The following is a 24471-nucleotide window of genomic DNA, read 5'->3' on the forward strand; positions in this document are numbered from 1 at the left end:
GTGAACAACGTATTAATCCCAAATTCAGTACTGATCCATAGGAAACTACTGCAATCCTGACTGTGGTCATGATACAAATCAGTTTGCCCATTTCTTTCTGGGAAAGCACTCCAATGACTAATGAACACACTACTTTTTGACAGTATCCTCTTACTCCTAAAATGACAGCTAAAGAAAACGGCAGTGAAACAGTATTAAGGGCTGCTCAGATTGAATCTAACCATATCAGACAGTGGAATAAATACTGATAGAAATGGAAGCATCATTGCTTGGGTTGTTCATGCTAGGCCCAACAAAGCATTGAGGGATGTGTTCATTTGGTTGTGCCTTTCCAACTCTGCTTCTCCAAGGAGGCTCTGAGGAGGGCCAGTGAATGCCAGCCAGCCCTCAGGCCACGCAGAAGTGAAGGTTTGTGTGAGCACAGGGCCTGCAACTCCATGAAGATGCAGGCAGCAGCAGGGCACTGGCTCAGTAGATTATTCCTTCTGGTTCCAGCAGCAAGTACTTCTTCATGGACAGTGGGATGGAGAGCAAGGGGACGCCTCGGTGGCATCGTTCTGACAGTGTCATCCGAATAGCACATCTGCATAAGTGCATGAGGGACCGTGGTGAATTGCTGCACACACTGAATAAGGAGTCGTAGAAATCCTGGTGCCGCTGTAAAACGCAAAAGAAGATGAGTGGTTCAGGGCACTGAGCTTCTCTCTACCTCCCAACACACAGATCTCACCAGGAGGGAAAAGCCCATAGAGCTGCCCTGGTATGTTAGTCACTTTCAAAAGCATACTCATTTTCCTGTGGCCAGATAAGGACAATAAATATCAAGCTTGGATTTTACTCCTTTGCAACCCAGTAAGATCTTACCTCAAAGACATCATCAGGTATGGCCGCTTTCCACTTTGATGTTGATTTGATGTGTTCATAGGTGTTGACGACCACCTCCACAGCCCTGGGGTAGGAATGACAGGCTTGTAGCACCTGTAGGCAGGATGTACAGGGATCATAAGTACCACCAAGAACCTGGGGCCAGCCTGTCTGCTTGGTGAGAAGAGCATAAGGACACACTAAAATGTACACATTTAAAACATAGGATAGGATGCAGTTGGTGCTGGAAAAGACAATCCCATCTTCACTGCTTTGTTCTCACTCACATTCATGGAGTAATGCTTTGCATTCACACCATACTATGTACAATTTTGACATACACCATAGGCAGACTTTCACAAACAATGCTGTAGAGCATCCCCCTGGGTTAAACATCATGCTGCATATTGTACAGATAGCAAATTATAGATCGGATCTGTGCCCCACTCCATGCAATAGGGGAAAGATGGAGGCAGGAAATGGAGACCCTAAGTCTGGCTCTCAAACAGACTGTAGAAAAATTTTGCTACAGAACCAGGGCAGCTCAGTCTAGGCTCAGGAGGGTACAGCCAAAGTTTTGGCAGTTTTTCAAAGATTTCTGATTGCTTGGCTTGTTGAAATGTTGTGCTTACAATGGAGGAGAAGCACAGTTATGCTCAGGGCAGAGATGAGAGAATGAGTCCTGACCACAGCAAGCTTACTTTGTTGCTTCAAGTAAGAAACTACAATGCTTTGGGTATTGAAGACCTTTAGAAATTCTTTGGGAGGGATCCTGCAATTATTGTTTCTTTTCCCATCAGCCATGAGCTCAGATTTGGAAATTCCCCTTAATTTCTCTCATTCCCAGGAATAAGCCAAAACATCACTGAGATCCATCTCAGTTTGAATGGATTTGTATTTTTTAAAGGTCAGAATGGACAAACTGAACTGTCTTATCTTTTTCCCAGTCTTTGATAGAGGCAACAAAATATACATTTCCTACAACCCAGTTAAGTATATTTGGAGCAAGGTTTGATGAAAGCATGTAGATTTTCTGAAATGGTAATGTCAATGGTAATGTCAGTTCTGAAAAATTGAGCCAACATGTAGACTTTGTATTTTCAGACTGATTGGGAATGAAAATTGGATCTGCATCAAGTTTCTGTCATTAACAATGATACCAGTCTTACAACAGGTCATCTCACAAGATTTTGGGCATTCTGGGACTATAGTTCATAGGACTCCTGCAAATCCCAATATTATCAGACTCTGAGGTTTGGCTCTCTCATCTCTCTCCTGTTCAAGTCATCCTCTCTCTCCATCTCTTTGCTCTGAACAAAACCATCTTTAACCTTGTGGAACTGCAGGGGATATATCCTGGCTGCTCCATGATTCAGTAGCAGCTGGTAGCAGACATCAGGCTGGGCAGCTGGCCTCACAGATGTCACTTTTATGATATACTGTAGGGGTGCACAGCCATTGACATCCATGATGTTGGCTTCTGCTCCTGCTTCCAGCAGCATGTGAAGCAGTACATGATCACAGTTCCAGGCAGCTTTGTGGAGTGGAGATTTGAAGTCCTCATCACGAGTGTTCACTTCAGCTTTGTAGTCTAAGAGCATCCGGCAGATGAGGTGGTGGTCGGGGCTGTATGTCTGGTCCTTGTAGTGAAGGGCCCAGTAGACTGCACAAGCCAGGGGGGTCTCCATGTGGGCATTGAGAGCATCGACCTGCGCCCCTTGTTCCACGTAGAAAGCCACGAGCTCAGGGATACCCAAACGCGCAACAGTGTGCAGAGGGGTCTCCTCATCTTGGTTGTAGGTTTTTATGTTCACGTTGGCTCCTGACAAGGAAAGATTATGGGAAACAGTCAAGGCAACAAAATCCTGGTTCAGACACCTCTGTGCTAGAGCTGTGCTACCCAAGGAGATGGTGCGGATGGACATTTATCTTGAAAGACGCTTGTAGTAATGCAAATAGTAAGAGATGTGGATTCTGCATTTCTTAGGCCTCTGGGAAACCCTTAAAAACTTCAGATTCTTGGATCCCTTTCCCAGTGCCATAGGTTGACCCTGAGCTGATAGAACACCTTACCTAAACATAGTTTTGGAGCAGCATTCAGGTTCAAATCTATTTCTAAAGTGCTTTCTGCTATAAAGAACCAGGGGAAAAATGAGATCACTACTCCTATTCCATAAATGATATTTGAAAAAGGAAGGAAGGGAGGAAGGGACGAAAGCAGGGAGGGATTCCCTATCTGAGGGTCTAGTCCTGTTTCTGAGCTGCTAACAGGGCTCAGGTTGGAAATTAGAAAAGATTTTTGTGAAAGAGTGATGGTACATTGGCACAGGTTGCCCAGGGGGGTTGCGAAGACACTGTCCCTTGAGGTGATCAAGAAGAGTGTGAATGTGGCACGGAGGGCCACGGTCAGTGGGCATGGTGGGGTGGGTTGGGGTTGGACTAGATGATCTTAGTGGTCTTTTCCAGCCTTAATGATTCTTCGACTCGGCAGTGTAACAAGTCTGCTTGCACCTAATTTATACCCCTGTTGCTGAAGCAACATCGCCATCTGCTGCTCAACAAGAGAGCTGCCGCAGGACAGACGGACGGACAGGCCTGGGCCCCGAGCTGCCGTTGGCGAGGTTTCCGCCGAAGCAGCGCAGGCCTCTGGGCTCCCGCCCGCTCGACAGGACGTTCCCTCGTCCCTTCTAGCTATCAGCAATTTGCTCTAAAGAAATGCAAATTACTGAGGGAAAGAATACTGAACACTGCTTATTAGAACAGAGGAAAGGTTGGCAAGACCCCATTCCCTGGAGCAAAGAAAAACTGCAGTATGAAACATATATTTGTAGTGTACACATCGTGTGTATACATACTGCTACGTATCAGGGTACAGCAGAGCCAGCAGGCTGGGGAGGGCAGGGGGTTGTTCCAGTGGTGGAAGGTGTGGAAGTCAATGCTGGCAGCTGGGTGGCCGAGAGCTGCTCCTCGAACCCTGAGCTTTGGCAAGAAGTTGATGAAGCGCTCATGCAAGAGCAAGAGCAAGCTGTGTGGCCGCTCCTCTCCAGCCAAGTAGCCCTTACATGGCCAAACTACACTAAGACTGAGGAGCAATGACTGAGACGGAGACAGAGGAGTCAGAAATTACCGCTGGGCTGCGTGCTAATCCCTTTAAACCCAGCTGGGTGTTACTCATGTTACATGTGCATGAGTGTATCAGCAACATAAGCTCGGAGGTGCTAAACAAATCTGGGAAGAGCTCTGCCTGGCTGGCCGGTTGCCCAAGCCAGAAAGGGCTGAACTGCCTTTGCCTGAACTGACCTGGTGTGATACCACCGCGTGCAGATGGTGGGATGGGAGGTACCTCTGGAAACCTCAGCTCAGGGCATCAGCAAACACCTGCTGACAGCTTTTGGGTGGTGCTGCATGCACACACCCGCCACGATTTGCTCCAGACTGTGCCCATTTTTGTTTGTCTGCTTTTAGCTCACATAGAAATTCAAGTTTACAGAGCGCTTAGGAAAAGAGGGTGGCTTGCAAAGCACTGTTATTTGCTTGCTGATAGGTGGGTGGAGAAAGCCTGCAGAACACATTCTTTCATTTGCTGCATTTTGTAACAGTACATTCAACTTTTAAGCTTTTCCATGGTAGCAAAAGCAGCTCCTGCTGTCAGGCCTTTTTGCTTTGGGCAGGATATAACTGGCAGCATTTATTTTCCTTTCTAATAAACAAAATAATATATATCTTCTCAGCAGAAGTAATGCAATGTGGTTATTCATTTGTGGTTTCAGATCCCCTTGCCCACAAAGCATACTTGGTCTCTGCATCTCAAGAGAAGCTTTCAATAACAACATATGTAGCAAAAAGCTAAAGGTATCTGTGTTTGTTGTGGCACAGTGTGACAAATAAGGGAATCTGTCTATTTGTAACTCAGGACTCAGAGCTGCCTGACTTTGCTATACCCTTTATATCTGTCTTTAAAAGTCCAGAGTCAGCTTCCTTGTGTTAAGGACACAGTAGAAGGGACATCAATATATTTATCTGTGAATTGCAGCTATTCATAGCTTCATTTGCTACAGCCAATCAGAGATATAACATATCTCGCTTCAGGAAAACAAAATCTTATATAATAGCCTTTTTCCTATATTTCCTACAGAGATGTGAGAATTTGACTGCTGGCAAACTAAGAGACAGTATGAAAAACTACACTTCTTTTGTCAGGGCCAGGTCTTAAAACACAAGTGGGTGGAAGAATTTATGGAGAACAAGGAAATTTGTGCAAGAAAAAAGAAGCTAGGGGTGCACTTTAATGTGAGAGCCTTTCAGTAGTAAATCTAGATGAGAAAGACAGAAAAAAAAAGTAGAGAAAAAGAATTCCCTGATTCAGAGGAGCTCTGCTGCTGGGGACTGATCAGGCAGTTCCCAATGGGAACCAATCCTGGAGCAAGGGCTGGTGGCCATGGACAGGGAGAGAGAGAAGAAACTTCAGCTGGTCAAAGAGATGGGGAAAAGGAGTCAGAGATGAACAGGCAAGTCAGCTGTGGGTGGGAAGGATAAATATACAAGGACTTGGAAACATGCCTCCTAGGAAAGACCACAGAAACCATCCAGAACTTTCCCTTACCTCTCCAAATCAGCTGCTGGGCACAAGGAATGGAGGTTAGTGTTGTACAGAAGTGCAAGGGTGCCTGCCCACTCATTGAAAAGCAGTTCAGCTTGGCTCCATGGTTGCAGAGGATCTTGAGACACTCAACATTTGCTGTTTCACATGCTATGTGGATTGCAGCTTTCCCATTGGGCCGGCAGTTGATCGTAGCTTTGTGATTGAGCAGGACTGAAAGACTCTCCAGATGCCCATACATGACAGCCAGATGAAGTCCAGTTGCCCAGGATATTTTTAATTTGTAACTAGGCAGCCAGTATCCTGTACAAAACAGAGAAGTGTTACCATCCTTGGCTAAGATTTTCCTTTGCATTATCCATCTACTGAGAATAATTGAGGAGGAAGGGAAGATCGGAGCTTTGGTTTAATTTGCTGTAATTTTACCAGCTAGAGTTTAGTGCACACAAAGTTCTCTCAAGCATAACTTCACTTTCATTAGGTACTTCCACTGTGTGCTGAATAGTCTGCCATTTGGAGTGATAATTCCTATGTAGATGTACTGAAGGCAGCTTTTGTTTTTCTAGTGACCTCTGTAGACTGAATAATAATCTTTAAAAAAAGCTCAGAGCATTTGAAATACCATCACCCAAAAAATATGTTGGAAACGGACTCTTCAGTCTGCCAACAGCTGAACAAAGGTGGTATTGGAATAAGAATGTTGAATCTGCTTAGGGCTGTGACTAAATGAATAGCTCATCCTGCTGTTTCTGCATGGGACACTGCCAGAACACATGTGCAGGGAGCTGGATTTGTACTCCCAGTGATGCACTGCATGAAGATGATCTCCAACAATGTGGCAATGTGGCAAAGTGTCCCTGCCCTTCTGCCAGCTATTGCCCATAAGGGGGCATGTAGTGAGGAGTTCTGATGCTGGTGCGATTTAGGTGAAAGAGCCAAATGGAAGCAGGTGCAGTTCAGCATGAAATTTGGTTTAAAAATGTTCAGATTTTTGTCTGAAAACTTCACAGTATTCTTATAAACCTGTGTAAGTACACTTAGAAACATGTATAAGACCAAAGAACTTTAATATTTGTTCCCAAGATACTTCTACATGTTCCATGACTGTATAGAGACAGTCTTTGAAGTGATGACTATGATCAGTTGCTTTAAAAAAGAAAACTATGATAGTACTGTGCAGAAGGTCAGGAGAAGACTAAAACTTCATTTTTATCCTTTTCTATATTTATTTTTGAAGTATAGCAGCTGCTTTTTAGCTAGTATGTGCCTATAAAATGTTGTTGGTTTCATTTATCTCCTCGGACAAGTTTCTGGTAAACGTTATTATTTAAAGTACTTTAAATAACAATTTAAAGTAAAGGAAAGTACTACAGATGTGTAATGAGGCCAAGTTAATTCAGACCTTAATTTTTGAGTCTTGAGCTCTGTATTTTCCACCTTCATTTCAGACAGATACATTTACAGTTTCATGTGCACTATATTAGATAGGAAGAGAGACGGAGAGAGGAAAGAAGTAGCAGAAACAAACTGCTGTTGGCAGAGAGAAAAACTTTTTCATCACATGCCCCCAAGCTTGGTGCAAAGTAGGTGTGCTATATCCCAGAGTCCACGCACACAGCATAGCAGGTTTCTTAAAGTCATTTCCCCACCTAGATTCACATTTTGCTCTTCTCCTTGTAACCAACCTGATCCTTCACTGAGTTCAGCCTGGGGGGCCAAAAATATGCATATGTGAGCTATAATTGATATGTAATGGTAGGAAAGTGATCCTTAAAAGCTAAGTTATCCCACCACACAGCCATAGTTTTCCTATCTGAGACCACCCTTTATCTCCTTTATGCTGTTGTGAGTGAATGGTGCCCGCAGAAGGAGCATCTCCTACGTCCTCTGCCCAGAGCCACAGACATCCCTGATCCCAAAGGGATGAGACCTGGCACTGGGCAGGCAGCTGCAACAGCCCATATGGGGGAGTCTTTCAACTCACCTGTTTGTTGGGGTGAAAAGAAGTCACAGTCTCCGAAAGGGGGGCCTTTTGTAAGAGAGGCAGCAAAGCCCCTATGCCACTGGTGGCTTCTTTCCCCTTTGTATCTTGGGGCCGTGGCAAAGCTCAACCTGTTTGAATGCTTAACAGCATTCGCTCCCCAGGGAAATCCTCCTCCCAGAAAACAAAATTTGCATGATAGCTAATGGAGCACCTTCTGCAGATACACTGCTGTGATTTAGGCCATGGGGTACATTTATCCCTCTACCATTTGAAAAAAGGAGAGACTTGTTCCAAAAGAGAATTTAGTACTTCTTGCTGAAATATCCACAATTAAAAATGCAAGCATTACTTCTGTAGTTTCAAACCACAACCAAAATGCATTTTAGCCAGCTGAGGACAGAAGAAAATGTACTTTAAGGTACATTCATCATTGTGTGGGTTAGTTCAGATGCTGTCCCCAAGGGAACTCCTGGCTGAATCATCCTCACCCTTATGTGATCAAAAGAGCAGAGACTGATCATTAAATATCAGGTAAACACAGGAAAAGAGAAGAGGAGGGATGCTGTCCCTCTGTTATGCCACAGAAAAAAAAAAAGGATATTTGCTGTGCTGCCAAGACTGGTATTTATCTCCACGCACACTCAGCTTCTGGCAAAAGCTGGTCATTACTGTCTTCCAGATACCCATGAGGAGTCTTTTCATCAAGTAGGTAACAAAGTACGTTGATTTTAGCAGAAAGCAGATTTGTTTCATTGTTTTAAATTATAAGTTTCTGGAAATTCTGTATCTGACAGCTGGTTTGGATTTGGTAAATTCCAAACCAGGTGGGAAGTCTTGCCTGGTTATGTTGTTTCTCCAGATGACTCCTCTGGTTTGATGAACTAGCACATCTTTGCTTTCCGTGAGCTTGAAAAAAACAGCTTCTCCCCAGCAGCAACATTCAAGCCCACAGGATTTCTTTAGATCCCCTAAGCTAAGCAGAATTCATTGCACTATTGAAAATTGAAAAAGGAAGAGATTAAATATTTTGTGTTTCTAAATGTTCTGTTAATGTGATGGAGAACATGCAAGAAATTTGTATACTTCACTTCATGGGCGTGTGCTGGGCTTTGCACTCAAATCCTCTGTGAGGAAATAGCAAAGGTCTCCTCTTTGCAGGGCTCTCTAGGGCTGCAGTAGTGCCTGGGAGGTGCAGAGCCTGGTGCTGCTCTCTGGCCTGCCCTCCGCCAAGGCCGGCAGCACAGCTAAGCTCTCCTCCGGCAGTGGTGCGGCCACATGAGCCTCCTGATACCTCTCCCTGAGAGCCACATTATGCTGCAGCTTTAGAAGGGACACAAGGCCACAGTTTCTGGAAAACTCCCCAAGCCCACCTACTTCCTGTCCTGTGAACGCTGTCACATTTACCTTGTTTGTAGGATGCCAGAATCAGATTCTCATCTTCCACTTCAAACACCGTGTCCACATCTATTTTCTTTTGGTTCAAGAGCTCTTCCAGTGTTTCATAGTCATTAGACTTCAGGGCTTCCAGAAAGTTCTTTTTCACTAATTTTGCAGCTTCAGCTCGAGTCATTTTCCCCTGAGTATTCTCTCCTTTTTCATATGCCTCCTCCACCTCCATTTCCAAACGTATCTGTTTGTGCTGTGAAGAGGGGTACACTGAGGTCCCTATAGTGCGGTTACATGCTGAAGTTCCTGAAGACCAGAAGGTAATTTTATCACTTGGTCATGCTGATCTGCTTGTTCTATTTATATGAAGAGCATTTCAGGCATCAAAATACCACTCTTAGATATCACCACACTCTTTTTATGAAAGTGAGGACAAACTTACTAGCAATAACATCAGAAAAAACAATTTCTCTACAGGTTTTATACACATTAAGCTTCATTAACCACATGGTTAACCTCTGCTCCAGCCATGTTATGTTAAATGACATTAGTCCTGGGTGCTGTTTCTCAGCAGGAGAAATACACATTTCCTTTCATAGTTACTACTGGTGACTTACTGATGGCAGTAGGATGTGATGCTCTCACTGCTTTCTAACTAATGCATTTCAGAAAGAAAAAATCACTTCCCAAGGCACTCTTCCTGTGGGAGCATCTTGCTTTTCTCAGGACAGCACTGGTCCTGTTGGTCCTGCTTCCATTTCTCTGGCCATGAGACCGGGCCTCTACTAGAGCCCCCAGTATGCAGGGCTCACAGCTGCCCTAGTACGTAAAGCCTTGAGCATGGCTGTGTTGATCCAGCCCGGTCCCCTCTATAATGTCCTGAGCAGCAGGAGTGCCTCAGTTTGCTCAGAGACCATAGCAGTGGCAGGTGGAAGTGCCCCCAGAAGGAGAAATACTGCAGAGGTGTATGATAGCAGGATGGGATGGGGTCAAACACCCCATCAAACACCACAGAGCCTTTCTGCAAATTAACTTGAGCAAGCTGAAGAGGCCACACAGCTCTATAGACAGTTTAGTCCTCCCACCCTATATACATTTAAATACTCTGTATCCCCCAGCCACTCCGCCCTCTGTCTCACAATCTCAGCAACCACTGAACACCTCCTCCCTTTATTTTCTAATTGTGCCAGCCCTGACCCTGTGTCACCACTGGTCTGTGTCAATGCAAACCCATGACTCAGCCAACATGAGCTGTTAGGAGGCCTCATGTAGAAGTGGCTCACATATGCATCTGCTTGGGCCATGTGGTGGGATCATAGCTAGCAGAAGGATCTTCGTACTTGATTTAAACAACCCAGCTGGGCAGACTGCACACAATCATGAAAAAGGAATCTTTGTGTCTACTTTTCCTGTGAGTTTGGTTTCCAAGCAGACTGATGGAGACATGAAATCTGGATAACGCTCTAAGTCAGGGCAGCCTCTGTATAGGTGTTCCAGGGGCTGGGCTCTTCGGGCAGCCCCATTAGCATCTGCAGCATCCTTGACCATGGGATGCTCATTGGCTCTCTCCTACAGCCAGTGCTCACCAGAGATATTACAGGACAGCAGTTCATGAGGAACTGAGAAATCTGTGAGTCTATATATAAAAACGACTTTGTATTTAGTATTCCGTAAGTATTGCACTCAGGCTTGTAATAAAGAAAATGGAAGGAAAATGTCTTGCCTCAGTGCTATAGGCTGCATGCCACTTGTCTGTGTCTTTCTGGGCTTACTTAAGTAAGGGTCAGCATCACGCTTGCCGTGTGATTACACTCCCTCCTGTCCCCCTCTTACTTTGCTCTTCTCAGCAGATAACTCCACCCCATGTTTTAAAAAAAGTGTTAATGCTTGTCTGGCATGATCAGAGGGACAAATGTGAACCCAGATCCTATGGACTTCTTGTTACTCACACTATTTTATTTTTTAAACCACTGTGTTCCTGAGAAGTCTTGGATGCACAAAGCACTGATACATAGTTGACCTCAGTTACACTTTTCGGTTTGAAATGGACTAGTTTTCAATCTGCCTACCATGAGCAGCATTAGATGTCACGAGAACATTCATTCCAGCCACATGCAGAAAAGATCATGCAGTGCATCTCCATGCAGCTCTGCCACCTGAAGGCTGAGATGCACAAGCTGCACATCTGCTGGCCCACTGTGCTTGCTCTTGGTTGACAACCAAGGTGAAATAATTTGTGAGAGCTAGGCCTGCAACGAAAGAGAAAGCTGATTACAATCAGCTCTCATTTGTCACGGCCCACGAGGACGCACAGGGAGCGCACCTCAGATGCACTACTATTTGCTCACCTTTAGTATCTGGTATGGCCATGCTCTGATTCTCATAAAAATCTTAAGACAAATGAGTTTAAAATAGAGAAAGGAAACAATGATACATATCTATTGCCATTATATCTATGGCTCTCCTATGAGCATTTTAATCTAACCTTGAATATCTATTTGTATAAGTACACTAGTGATTTCAGTACAATTACACATGAGAATAAGTAACTGGTTTGGTAATTCAGACTGACATATAATAACAAAAGACCAGATGAACTTTCTAATGGAAGAAAAAAATATTATTATTTCATCAAAGTGTATTACAGATACATTTAAGACTACGTAAACATGGCAAGCCATTGGTGGGGCTAAGAGACCAATTTTTATGATGTATCTCTATTTCCACTGCACACGATTTCCTGCAGATTTCTCACCACCACGCCACAAGGTGGCAGTTTGATTTTGAAATTTAAAACTGATGCTGTTCAAGCTCCTGGGCTGCCAAATATTCTGAACATCTCACAGCGAAACAATGGCTCATCACTTGTTTAATATAAATAATGGTACCAGCATTAATTTTATTTATAGGTTAGAGCTGAGGCTGCTGTGACGGCACTGTGCAGACGCACACACTACATCCACTAAGAAACACGGTTGATGTATTTAGAATCAGTGATATAAATGACACAGCTAACGCAGATGTGCATTTTCAGAGGGAAGACAGCTCCCACCCCCCATCTCCCAGGCCTTCCTTCAGCATCATGGAGTGCCAGCCAGCACCCCTCCTCACAGGACAAACCACAGGCTTACAGACACCTGTATCTCATTGGGCTGGCTGGGCCTGCACCTCCTGTGTGACTACAGCAGGGCAGAAGAACTCACTGTGAAGGGGTGCCACAAGGAGAAGGGAAGGCCATGCTTTTGGGGTATACTTCAGGCAATGTGAGTGCCATCACTGACTGCAGATGGGCTGCTGAGGCCCCTCTTTGTCCAATAGGGTGGGTTATTGCAGGCTTGCCCAAAGTCCACTGAAGTCAAAGGAAATATTTACACTGGTCTCAGTGGGCCATGTGTTCGATGAAGCTGGGCACCGAGCAGCACTGCTGAGCCAGGGAAACCTGCCCAAAGGGGAGGGCATGAGGAGCATCAGGATGATATGAGAAGAGCTTAAATGAAAGCCAGCGATGCAGTAATAAAAAACAAAGATAGATTTAAGGAGAAAGCATACTGGCAGGCTGTGTGAAGTGTGTCTCCTGAGGAGGCTGGTGGAGCCAGGCCCCTTGCTGCAGAGGTTGCAGAGCAGCAAGGGGCTGCAGCCACAAAACTCACACCTCCCAGTAGTACTGGGAATGACCCTGATTGTGGAGATCTGTAGGTCAAGATCAACATCCCGAACCCAATGCTGAGGCAGGCAGACAGCCAGCAAAAGGAAAAAAGCTCTACAAGAATGGCTGTGATGCAAGTGGAGGAGTCATTCTCAGCTGCAATACAGCTGAAGCACGCAGATCCCATTGCCGGTCAGTGGTGGTGCCAGAGGGAACCATGGAACACAGCATGCAGCCTGCAGCTCCGAGCCTGGCAGCAGAGTGTGAGCTGGTGAGACTTCAGCTCTGCCCTTCCCCCAGCAGGTTGCTGGCTAAAGCGGGTTACTTAAGCAGGAATAATACAGCCTCCACGTGACACGGTCTGCACTGCTCAGAAGCCTGGCATGTTAAAGAAGGAAACATACTGACTTTCAGGTCTGTGGCCCTGAAGCAAGAAACAGATCATTGAGTTAATCCTATGCTTTCATCTCTTCTGAACAGTACATGTTCTCAAAAATGCTGTTGCAGAAGTGATGGCAACCCTCACCCTGCTGTGACTTACAGCACCAGGAGCATCAGGCAGACTCTGCCACTCTGCCTCCCACACTGTCACAGGTCCCTTGTTTCTCCTTGGATGCTCAGTTCCCAAGTAGAATTAACCACAGTCCTTTTACTCACTTGTACCACAAATCTTTTTCCAATATTCATATTGATCTTTTTTCCTCGGCATGTATACTTCTGCCTGCTTTAGACAGTGTTATACTGCATGGGAACTGTTGAGTCACGGCCTGAACCACTGATTGATCACCTGAGGCAAGGACTGGGTCAGCCAGGAGCATAGGTGAAGGCAATTCAGCTGTGTGACCAGAAGGAGTGGAGCCTGGCTGCACCTCTCCTAGACCCCATTTAAGGGCTGACTGCCACTAGGGAAGGGCCTCTTTCTGGACATCCTTCCTTCTGGAGTTTTCTACTGTAAGCCTAGGACACAGGTGCGTATTTCATTTTTTTGTTGTCTCTTTCCATCATGATAATCTTTGTAACCTGTAAAATGCTATCCTAACCATGTCACTCTTCTAACTGTACAGTTAACTGCACATATATTTAATCAGATATTCTTCTTCAAAAATGCTGGCTACAAAGGTTATGTAGAACTTCCTACTTTATTTCTTAGTAGAATAGGTGCAAACTGTATTCTCTAGGTGCTATTCTCTAGGTGCTTGTCTTGTGAGCTATCCTCTGAGAAAAATCCTCTCTGTAAACTCATCCCTGTGGATGGTAAACTTGAAGCCAACTATGTGCCATCATCTTGAATTCCTTCTCTTGTTTTGTGTTGAATTGTTTCAATCTTGTTCTCATTTGCTATGGATGGGGGAAAAAAACATAATCCCAGATCCTCAGAGGCACTTAGACATCAGAATTCTGAGATATTGGCAGTCAATCCTCGGAGCTGGGAACCTTCCAGTGTATGGGCCTTCTACTTCTGTCTTCAGTAAAGCAAGTATAATTTTGAAATATGTATCAAGGGCATGCTTTATCTTAACGGATATATATTATGAAACCAAAGATGGATGCTAGGAGTCCTGAATTTTGTTCTCACAGAGCTTCAGGACTGAAAGCTTTGTAAGAAAGGCGTAGCTCATTTTTCCACGGATTTCTTTGTGGTTTTCACGAATGCTATTTCCATCTTCAACTCCAAGGATCTGTTTTCTTGGTTTTGCAGATTATTCCAACCTCTGCTATCAGTGTGTTTATTAGGTTGTCAAAAAGCTATAGGCTATTAGAGTTGGCTTACCTATTGGTGTTACGGTCTTAGCTGTCAAGTTTGGGATGAGATATAGTAAGGAATCGTTTCTCATAAATGACCCCTAGTATAGTTTACTTAATAGTTGTTGTCTCTCAAAAGCTGCACAAAACCCACTTCCTTTCCAAAACAATTAAGTTACATCTTTATCCACATAAAAACTTGCAGGTTCTCTTAGGTTTTAGGAGATGAATGTTGTAAACATGATACGTACATATAAAATCAGATCAACAGGATTTTCAATGAATGGGGAAAAAAAACCACCTTACCTAAGTATATTTATTGGAAAATCCTTCTTTTCTATTTTTCAGTTGTTTATTGTAGCATCTGACAATACTTAAAGCAATGGGATTTTGTAAGCAAACATACGACATAAGTCTCTTGCACTTCTTCATTCTGATGAAAAGGGACATGAACTACAGGCTTAAATGAAGTCTGTAGAAAGCAATACTTTAAACACAAGTGTTGCTTCACAGCAGTGAGACAAAACCAATTCATCGCATGGAGGAAGAGCCCCGCGGGTGGCTGTGTCTCCCCTGCCCTCTTTCAGGCCAGACTGTGGCTTGGCCGGGCTCCCTGCTGCTGCACTCTGACAGTTGCTGGCTGTGGGTGAGACATTCTCACCAGGCTGTTCCAGCCACTTCTGCCTTGCCTGCTGAAATCACACTTGCGCAGAGCTCAGCTGGTGTGGGCGAGATATTTCCTATATACTAGGTATGTAGCAAATAAGGTGACTGAGGTCTAAGGACAGGCAAACAGCCAAAGCGTGGAAGCATTTCCAGTTTTGCAAGCGTAGCAATGCTCTGAAACACCAGTCCTTTGGGGTCCAAACACTGAGGCATGAAGGCATATTAACACATTCAGCAGAAGCAGTAGGCTCTGAACAGCCATCAAGCATCCAGCTGTTTGCTAGTCAGAATAAGACTGTTACTACTCTGAAGGACTAAATTTGAAGTGATGTCGAAATAAAGCATGTGGAATAATCTGACAAAAGAGTGGTATGTATGAAGAAGGAAGATGAGATCTGCACTGCTGTGTTAGTGACAAACAACAAGGTTATTTGAAGTTGGGATGCAGGTAGGGACAGCGCAGGCCTGTGGTGGTTCGTAATCACCATTCACTCATATGAATGTGCCAGAGGCTTTGATGAATGTTTTCAATCTCTCCTGTTGCCTGTGTTTTCCACTGTTTCATGATAAATTAGTCACTGATAAACAGTGGTTTGTTTGCTGCATTTCTAAGCAACAGAAGCTGTTAAGCTTGCTCTTTTCTAGTATTAAGATCTACCTTCCCTGAATGTGACAGACCAAATCATTAGTTAAGTAATAGGATAGAAATGTTAGCCTAAAAACATATGTATATTAAATGCTGTTTTTACTGAATAAACCTTGTTCACACTGCAGGACTTCTGGCTCTTATTGACAGGTATGAGAACTGTTCACGAATGATGCAAGGCTGGCTTAGCCTCGGCTCTGTTGTGAGAGCTGCAAAGCAAAGGGAGCAAGAATTCTTACAACGCCACTGGCCATCAGTGGAGGCTGTATGAACAAATTCTTCTATTGCACAAAAATATCCAAATATGTTGATCCATCTTGAGTCCATTAATATGAAAGCCAGGAAAACAAAAGTAAATATTTCTCCTTTAAGTTCCCTTGATTTGCACCAGTTATTAAAAGATTTCCCGAGGAAAGAAAATAACTGTTACCATTTGCATCTGATTGTTTGAAGCACTAACATGGTAAAACCATCCACATCTTAGAACCATTTATATTTTGATCCTTCATGTGTTGCTGTCCATAACATTATATGGAATGCCTATTGCAAAATTAAATTCACTTTAATGAGGTCTGAATGCATTAACTAGACCTGCATAGCAAAATGTGCTTGCAATATTAAAAGAATTTTATTTCCATTTAGAAATCTGTTGCCATAGTGACCAATCACAATTTTCTCAGCAGCCTTGTCTAGGAATAGGATGTAGGCTTTATTTTTGCTTTGCTTTTATTTTCTTTCTGCTGGCCAAGCCCTCATTTAACTATTTTTTTATTCTTATGTTCTGTCTTTTTCTAACCAATTGAGTCAGTAAGAGATTGGATTGAGTTTAAAACAAAGGTTATGACTTTGGCCCTTCCTTTTCAATAGTTATGTGAGAACCAGAAAGACAAAATGCTGCAGTTTCTGTGATTTCTCTCATCAACAGAGCACAATAATCTAGAAAGGGTTCTGAAGTACCAAAAGCCTTGGGAGTCTGGTGCCTTTTAGTATCAATATAATAGTCATGTCAGAGGTTTGGTGAATTGCATCTAAAGCTATCTAAAATTGAAAAGCACTTGGAGGACAACCTTCTATTTCAAGAAAGCACTTTATAACCACCCATTAACAATATCAACCCACTTATCACCCAGTCACAGCCTTAATCTTGTCAGTAATGTACTTCCCTTTGAGAAACAGTAACTTGAAGTGTTGTTTATATTCCTGCTTGAGATGTATCTTCTCCCAAAGAATAACAGTATGAAGGAGCCTGTGAACCACTCTATCCTCTCCTCATGAGGCTGCTGTAAGATTTTTCCCACTGGGAGAGGCAGTGGGAATGTTTCTGAGGCAATGGTATGTAGGCAGAAGAAGATGCAGAAATTCATTTTTTGCCATCAGACTTCTGTGACCTTGATAAAACATAAGGAGGCTTATGCAGCAGAACAATGCTCTTATCAGACAGGAAAGTTTTTTCCCTCCATTGCCCAAATATCTACCATGTAGTCATCTGACTCTTGTATTTGTCACATCACCTTCTGGGAGGTTGTGGAGATGTCTATAGGATGCAACTTCACCTGTCTGAAATTGTGAAAACAGATAAGACATATTCTGGGATTATTACAGAATCACCCGGGTTGGAAGGGACCTCAAGGATCATGTAGTTCCAACCCCCCTGCCTAGCAGGGCCACCAAACACACACATTCAGATCAGGTTGCCCAGGACCCCGTCCAACCTGGCCTTAAACACATCCAAGGACGGGGCATCCACAACCTCCCTGGGCAGCCCGTTCCAGGGCCTAACCACTCTCCTTGTATAGAACTTCCCCCTAACATCCAACCTAAATCTTCCCTCCTTCAACTTGGATCCATAATAATTAATAATATTAATTTTCTTCCACGAAGTATAAGGCAAGCTGAAAACAACCTATTCCTGAAAAGGATATCTTTGCTGCAGAATCTGATATCAAATGTATGCCAGGGCCCTGAGGGCACCAATAGCCCTATCTGTCCTTCTCCCTTGAGGCATCCCTATCCACCCAGGCACAGGACCCCACGTCAGCCCTGGTGCTGTCAGCTCTGCCCAGTGAGACCACAGCAGAATTGGACTCCAGCTCCCCACAGCCCTATGCTGCCAAACGCCCCTCCAATGGGACCCACGGCAGGCCCATGTCCCTGCCTGTCCCAGAGCAGTGCCCCGTGTCCAGCGCTGGGCCTGCCCCGCTGCCTGCCAGGTGCTCTACTCCTGGCCAAAGCGATGGTGTGGCATGGGCTGCCAGGCCTCTGGTCCCTGAGGAGCACAAACCCCACGGTGACCTCACAGTGACGTAAGAACAGTCACAGGGGCCCTTTGGGTGATGAAAGAGAAAGGTCTCATCTTCAGCCAGGATATGGGTTTTCTCTGATCTTCACACCTTCACAGGTGGTGCTGGAATTTGCCCACATCAGCCTGAGGCTCTGGCTGTCATCTTGGCTCCTTCTAATTCGCATCAGTGGCATTACTGGCTAAATGGGAAAGATCTATGTCACCTGAGTAAATTCCTTACACCAATTAATCAGGAGAGCTATCTTCACCACCAGAGTTGGTTTTATTCTGTCTAAAATTCAGACTACATAATGGACAGTTTTCTCTTCTGCCTGAAGTTCAGATACATCGCAACCAAGTATCTGTGTTAGGAGATCTGAGGTACTATAGCAGGGCTGTCCTAACCTGCACAAATCCTGTGCAGATAAGCTTCTACAATGTATTAACCTTTAGGGTCTGGGAGAAACTATGTGAGAGTACACCAGAAGAATAAGCAAATAATACATTATCTGGACTGTTAATGAGTAAACTAAATTAGTGGTACCTTGTAAGGGCCACATGCAATTAAATATGAGTGATGAGCACTAAAGCTAAGGCAGAAGCATGTATAATCCAAGAGAGTCTGCATAGGAGAGTAGGTAATGGCACAGAAACAAATATTCCACAACCTCCCATGTCTGTAGCATGCTCTTCTATGCATAGAGTAAATGGAAACAGCAACCTGGTAGCCTCAATGGTTGAATCTGGAAAGGCAAGCCAACTGTGAAAGCACCCTGTCTAACAGGGAAAGACTTAATAGCAGTAACAACTCTTGTGAGGTTAATAGTAATCTAAACAAGCTGCACTCAGCATAACTATGTATGTGCAAAAAGTTGATTGATACAAAGATTAGAAGAATATAATATCTCTATTTTGGTTAAGCTTTTTTACCTGCAGAAACTGGCTCTTGCCAGCTCTACAAACAAAGGAGACTGTGTGGGAAAACAGAACTAACCTTCTATTTTTCAAACAGCAGATTCTGCTTCCCTCATATCGCAAGAAAGAACTTCAGCTGGAAATTTTTACTAGACATAGATGATGCACAACTTGATAATAGTTTTTCTAGAGATGTAGTTCTTAAAACTCACTAATGTTTTAACAGTTGTTTGTTTTTTCTCTTCATGTGCAGAACTTAGCAGAACAGCACAGGGATTTTATTACTAGGAATTCCAGATACAAATGTAATATAAACACAAGTCCTATAAAAACACTGCCAAAATTCTTTGAAAAGTAAATTACAGATGTTTTTCAAATGCAGCACTTCCATCAATATTAGCTACAGTAGTTGATTTTTAGAACATTTAATAAAATAACACAAAATAAAAGCTTCTTTACTATAAGGTCTATCATAGCCTGATGGAATTCATGTACCACTTGCTCTTGAACTGAATTAGGTCGAGAGCAGAGTCAAAGTTCACATCTGGCATCCCATTTGATGCCTTCTCAACCTGTCACTCATACTTCACGTCCTCCAGAAAAGCAGAGAGCATAATGGGTGTTTTTGGACTATGCAAACGCCCTGGATCTACCAAGGCCGCGTTCTTTGCTCCTTGGCACAGATTTGCAGACAAGAGGCTATGATGTAGCAACTCAGAGATTGCAGCAAGTTTTGGATAGGATCCTAGATTCCTTTTCACATTATCTCTTCACAGTTTATGCTTAAAGAAGAGTAAAAGAGCTCATGAATCCACATGAATTATATCTTTATATGTATATTTTGCCATTACAACAGTACGTATCTGTATGTATCCATATGCCACTATATCTGAATGAAAGTATTCTTAGAGCTAAAAAGTAAGAGAATATCAATAAATAGGCATACTGTCTTGTATTTATAGGTATCACAACAATTGTCTGCCTCTTCCATACTTACTGGCAGTATAGCTTAGACATCTACACTCATGCATCTGAAGCAACTCCAGTAATACAAGAACACCCAGGGCTTGGAACTGTGAGATAAGGTTAAATCAATCTTTGTGGTGTTACACTGGATTAACATTGATGTAGATCTGAAAGTAGGCTTCGGTAAACACATGGGACCGTCCAGAAAGGGAGGAACCAGGTGTAGCAATCATAGTTCATGAAGAAATGAGCAGCACTATGTTTCGCCTACATTTCCATTTATTTATGCTTCATGGTGCCAATAGAGTTTAAGAACATTTTATAAATGATCTGCGCATATTAAAACTCTTGACCAAAGAGCATTCATCTTAGCTCAAAATATCAGCACATTGTGTACAGTCTTGATTGTCACAGTATTCATGAGTCAAGGCTATTTCCTTTTTTTTCTTTCTGTTGTGGTATTTTTTTAAAAGCTGTTGAATTTCTAAATCTCATTCTTTTTACTGAGATATTATATCCTGAAAATTCAACATTTGCATTTTCTTTCCTGAGAAACGTTCCTGTTGTTTGCAGTGCGTAAGTAAGCAGTGGTAGCAGAGGAATAATGCTTAATTAGGCATTTCCCTCTTGTTCCTTTTCTGTGTCACTGGGTTGTTCCACTTCAGTGAGGGACTGTGATGGCATCAGTTCATCATCTGTACATGCAGTACTACAACAGACAGCAGTGAGCTTCCTGCCTCCTGAAACTAACTCAACTGAAAATCGACATCAGGTGTCTGGTGAGGTTGTGTTGGATTATCCATACCTCTTCTCCTATCACAGAACTCAGCTTTACGCCACGCTTTGTCTGATGCTTGCACCAGTGCTCACACCAGCATAGTAAGCATGCAAGAGACTTCAGCAGTGGTTAATATGTGGCAGTGCTTTGAATCTCAGTGTTCAGGAATTCATCCTGACTTATCTTCAAGAGCCTGAAAGTAGTGCACACAGAATGGTATGATACCTTCACTGCAATAGTTTTGTGTTGTCTGAGACCCTTGGTGTGCAGAGTAGTGATGATGACAGGAACCCAGCTCACCTTTACTTGTATTTGAAGTCAAGAGCCTCCTGCATTTCCAACACTGCTTTAATCTTTCAAAAGCTGCATGACCCTCTCCCTCCTTTGCATGACTGTCATCAGTTCTGATGCTCGAGGCAGTTTGCAGCCAAGACAGCAGGATTCACCTGCAAGACATCAGCTCTGTATTGCAAGGCATGCTACTAGCTCAGCACACTTCTGCCTGGAAAAAGACAGCACTATTTGCTTTATGCTTGCAATAAGGCTGAACCATGGCAGCACGATCAAAGCCATCAGTAATATTCTGCACACCCAGTGTTCTGTCAGCAGCAAAGGGCAGATTGCCTGGGAGGACCTCTCTGACTTTTTATTTAGCCTGGCATCTCTCCAGTTTAGCAATTCTGCCACCCATAAAATCAGTAAAGCAGCTCCCTTTGCTGCTGCTTCCAGATGCAGCAAGAAGCACTGCTGCATAAAAGACAGTAAACAAGAGCTGTGCTAGGACATAGCCTTGCTTAGGGCTGTTTTTGACAGTCACAGGTTTTGACGTCTTGTCATCACTGAGAACCTTTGCATTACCCCACACTATCATGAAATAAGCAAAATATGTTCCCAAACTTGTTTGGACATCCAAATTTATGCAGCTGCCTCTGGGCTGCTCGTGGCTGACAGCGCTGGAGTCTGTGGTGAGCTCCACAAATGCCAGGTACAGACCTTGACTCTGCTCTTCTCAAACTAGGACAAGGTTGAAAACCAGACTGTTCCTACAAAAGCCTTTTCAACAACCAGCAAACCCACTGATGTCATTTTGACATGGATTTTTCTCAACAGTTGAGAAAATTGATACACCTTGGTCTCACTTACAGGAATGTTTTTACCTTCTTTGCAAAAGGCACTAAGAATCTGTATACTTGAACCCTTGGGACACCATCTGTTCATTAGGTTATTATCATAAATTCCGGTTTTCTAACTGTTTGGTGACACTGTATTTACATACAGTGGTGAGGTGTGAGCAGAGACTTTGCCTTGCTCTATGGCAGCTGCTCAAAACAGCCGTAAGGATCTCTGCTCCCTGCTCCTCAATGGGCAGCCGAGCAGAAGGCTGGACCTTTTTTTAGCTCTGGCAGAACCAAGGAATGCAGAGCTTAAGAAATTTGAGTAAGCAATCTGCAATTTCCCTTCAGTCAACTAACAGGGTTAAAACTGTATTAAGCCACAGCCTTTGCAAAGATTTTTTGTAATTTTTGTGTGAGGCAACTTTTGAAACTCTTTCCCTCACCTTTATCTTTTAGTACTCAAGCCAAAGGCTTTGCTAGTGCTTTCTGCCCGGTCTTGTGGTAACCTTTTTGCTTGCTTGCCAAGTTTTATTTTTACCTGAAGCTGGTGCAGCACCTGCATGTCAGCAGCAATCTGATGGATGTGTTCTCATTAACCCAGTCCACAGATCTGAATTCAGCAAAACTGATGAGTTTCGTTTAAGATCTCAGCAGTCTCTCTTTGAGACTTTCCACTCTGTACTGACATCTCTTTGTTTCTACAGTTAAGCTGTAGCAGCACCAAAGTTGGTTTCTGGCTGCCCTGCCTTGTCTTCGTACCCACAGGGCCTCCTTTGAATTTGGTTTAGTATTGGTGAAGCAACTCTTGAAGGGTGACCACTGTCTGACTTGTTTCTGCCTGAAGATTAGGTGTGCCCTCAGTGCCTTCCCTATCTTGAGCACAAAAATGATGTATTCCTAAAAATTTTGCAAGCATTTTCAACGTAACAGTAAGACATCATCCTGAATAGCCTTCCAAATTACTAGTTATTTGTGGTGTGTCTAGTTAGAATCATAGAATCACCAAAGTTAGAGAAGACCTCCAAGATCATCCAGTCCAACCTTCCACCTACCACCATTATCTCCCCACTAAACCATGCCCCTCAGTACAACATCCTAACGTTCCTTGAACACCTCCAGGAATGGCGACTCCACCGTCTCCCTGGGCAGCCTATTCCCAGTGCCTCACCACTCCTTTGGAGAATAAATTTTTCCTAATATCCAAAGTAAACCTCCCTTGACTCTACTTGAGGCCATTCCCTCTCATCCTATCACTAGTTATGTGGGAGAAGAGATCAACCCCCATCTCGCCACAACCTCCTTTCAGGCAGGTACAGAGAGCGATAAGGTCTGCCCTGAGCCTCCTCTTGTCCAGACTGAACAATCCCAGCTCCCTCAGTCGCTCTCCCTAAGGCTTGTGCTCCAGACCCCTCACAGCTCTGTTGCTCTGGGCACACTGCAGGGCCTTCATGACTTTCTTGTACTGAGGGGCCCAAAACTGAGCACAGTATAGGAAATGACTCAGCCAGATCAGCCTCCACTCAAGTGCTCTAGAATCATTCTGAACTTTATTCTCAAGTGTAAATCCATTCTAACTACTTTGGCAACACTGATATCAGTGAATTTACTTCAGGTTAACATTGGCATGTGAGAGACCAAAATCTGGGTCAGAGTTTCAGCTTTTTTAAAGTCAGTTCAGCAACAGATTGTGTTTCATTAATGATTCAAACATGATACATTTGGAAATAGTCTGTTGCGAAATCCAAATTTGTTTGGGCACTGCTTCTATATCTTATCTATTAAAATATAAGCTGATATGTGATAGCAGGCATAAAGGGCATACCTTCCCCATATGACATACTTAGGACTCCCAAAGTTTCAGTAGAAACTACTCCCTTTCCCCCTAGTCATATAAGCGCTCCCTTTCGTCTTCTCATCAGGCTGGCCGACATCCATCTACCATGAGCGGAGAAAGACCGCCATCCCAGGATACTGCTCACCTGACTTACCATTGTGCTCCAGATGGAATGAATCCCCCTGGACATGCTTACATGCTTACTCTTTTTTCCTTGTTTCGTTTGTCTCTCCAAACTGCTCAATCAGTGTAAAACTCATCCCACCACCCTGCTCTGCTCTCTCTCTCTCCACTAGTATTTTTCCCTTGACATAAACCCAGCACCTGGTTACGCGCACACAGATAATTCCTGATTTCACCCACTACATCACATGGGAGATTACTCCCAGGCCTCTCCTGCCTGCCCTGAAGGCAATGAGCTTGGAGGAAATGGCGACAGAGCAAGAGCAGCAGGGTTTCTGGCAATGCTGCAGCTGCTCGGCCAGCCCACAGGGTGCTGTTGGGGATTTCTGAGCTTGAGTTGGTTCCTGAAGTCTCCTTGTCTAATGAATGCAGGGTAAAAGCTAATCTTTAGAGAAGACTGGTTATGTGTTTTAGGTGCATTTCAGACGAATTACTGCCTAAAAGTAGCTGTTTTCCCACCCATACAGGGTGTCTAGGTGGTGTTCTATCAGCAAAGAGCATGATAAATTAAAACCACCACTTGCTTCAAAAGAGGACTACTTGAAAGACACCTATTGTTACTGAACAGTTAAGGCTGTTCAAACTGAGCTGACAGTGACTGAGGGGAAGTACTCAACTTGCCCCTCATTTTCTGACTCTTCCTTAACCCTCTGTGTACACGCGTTGCCGCTGAACAGCCCGGGGTCCGACCCAGCACAGCCACACTTGGTCTGCAGCTCTTGCTGTCCTACCTGTACGTTAGAAAACACGTCCCTCGACGTGAGGGAAACTTCGAGCTCGGCGCTCGCGTACTGGCACGTGGACCCGACGGAGGGCTGCCCCCGCAGTTGGCCGCGTCGTCCCCGCGGGAGCTGCGCGCTCCCC

The 24471-nt window shown here is 44.0% G+C and overlaps 1 protein-coding gene across 4 annotated transcripts; it reads right to left on the reverse strand.

Moving 5' to 3' along the window:
• Positions 1-468: 468 nt before the first annotated feature.
• On the reverse strand, positions 469-24434 carry ASB4 (ankyrin repeat and SOCS box containing 4). Of its 4 annotated transcripts, XM_042816556.1 has the most exons (7): positions 24339-24434; positions 20776-20921; positions 8853-9140; positions 5468-5767; positions 2196-2686; positions 865-978; positions 469-657 (listed from the first exon to the last, which is right to left on the reverse strand). In XM_042816556.1, the coding sequence occupies exons 3-7, from the start codon at positions 9064-9066 to the stop codon at positions 469-471; spliced, it is 1308 nt and encodes a 435-aa protein (XP_042672490.1). In that variant the 5' UTR covers positions 9067-9140; positions 20776-20921; positions 24339-24434. The 4 variants fall into 4 exon arrangements, with proteins under 4 accessions (XP_042672490.1, XP_042672492.1, XP_042672489.1 ...); XM_042816558.1 differs by lacking the exon at positions 20776-20921 and having other exon boundaries at positions 8853-9087; XM_042816555.1 differs by lacking the exon at positions 20776-20921.
• Positions 24435-24471: the final 37 nt, after the last annotated feature.

Source organism: Centrocercus urophasianus, unplaced genomic scaffold (assembly GCF_019232065.1).
Source record: "Centrocercus urophasianus isolate 14NV4802_14NV808 unplaced genomic scaffold, USGS_Curo_1.0 seq_16, whole genome shotgun sequence".
NCBI classification, from domain to species: Eukaryota; Metazoa; Chordata; class Aves; order Galliformes; family Phasianidae; genus Centrocercus; species Centrocercus urophasianus.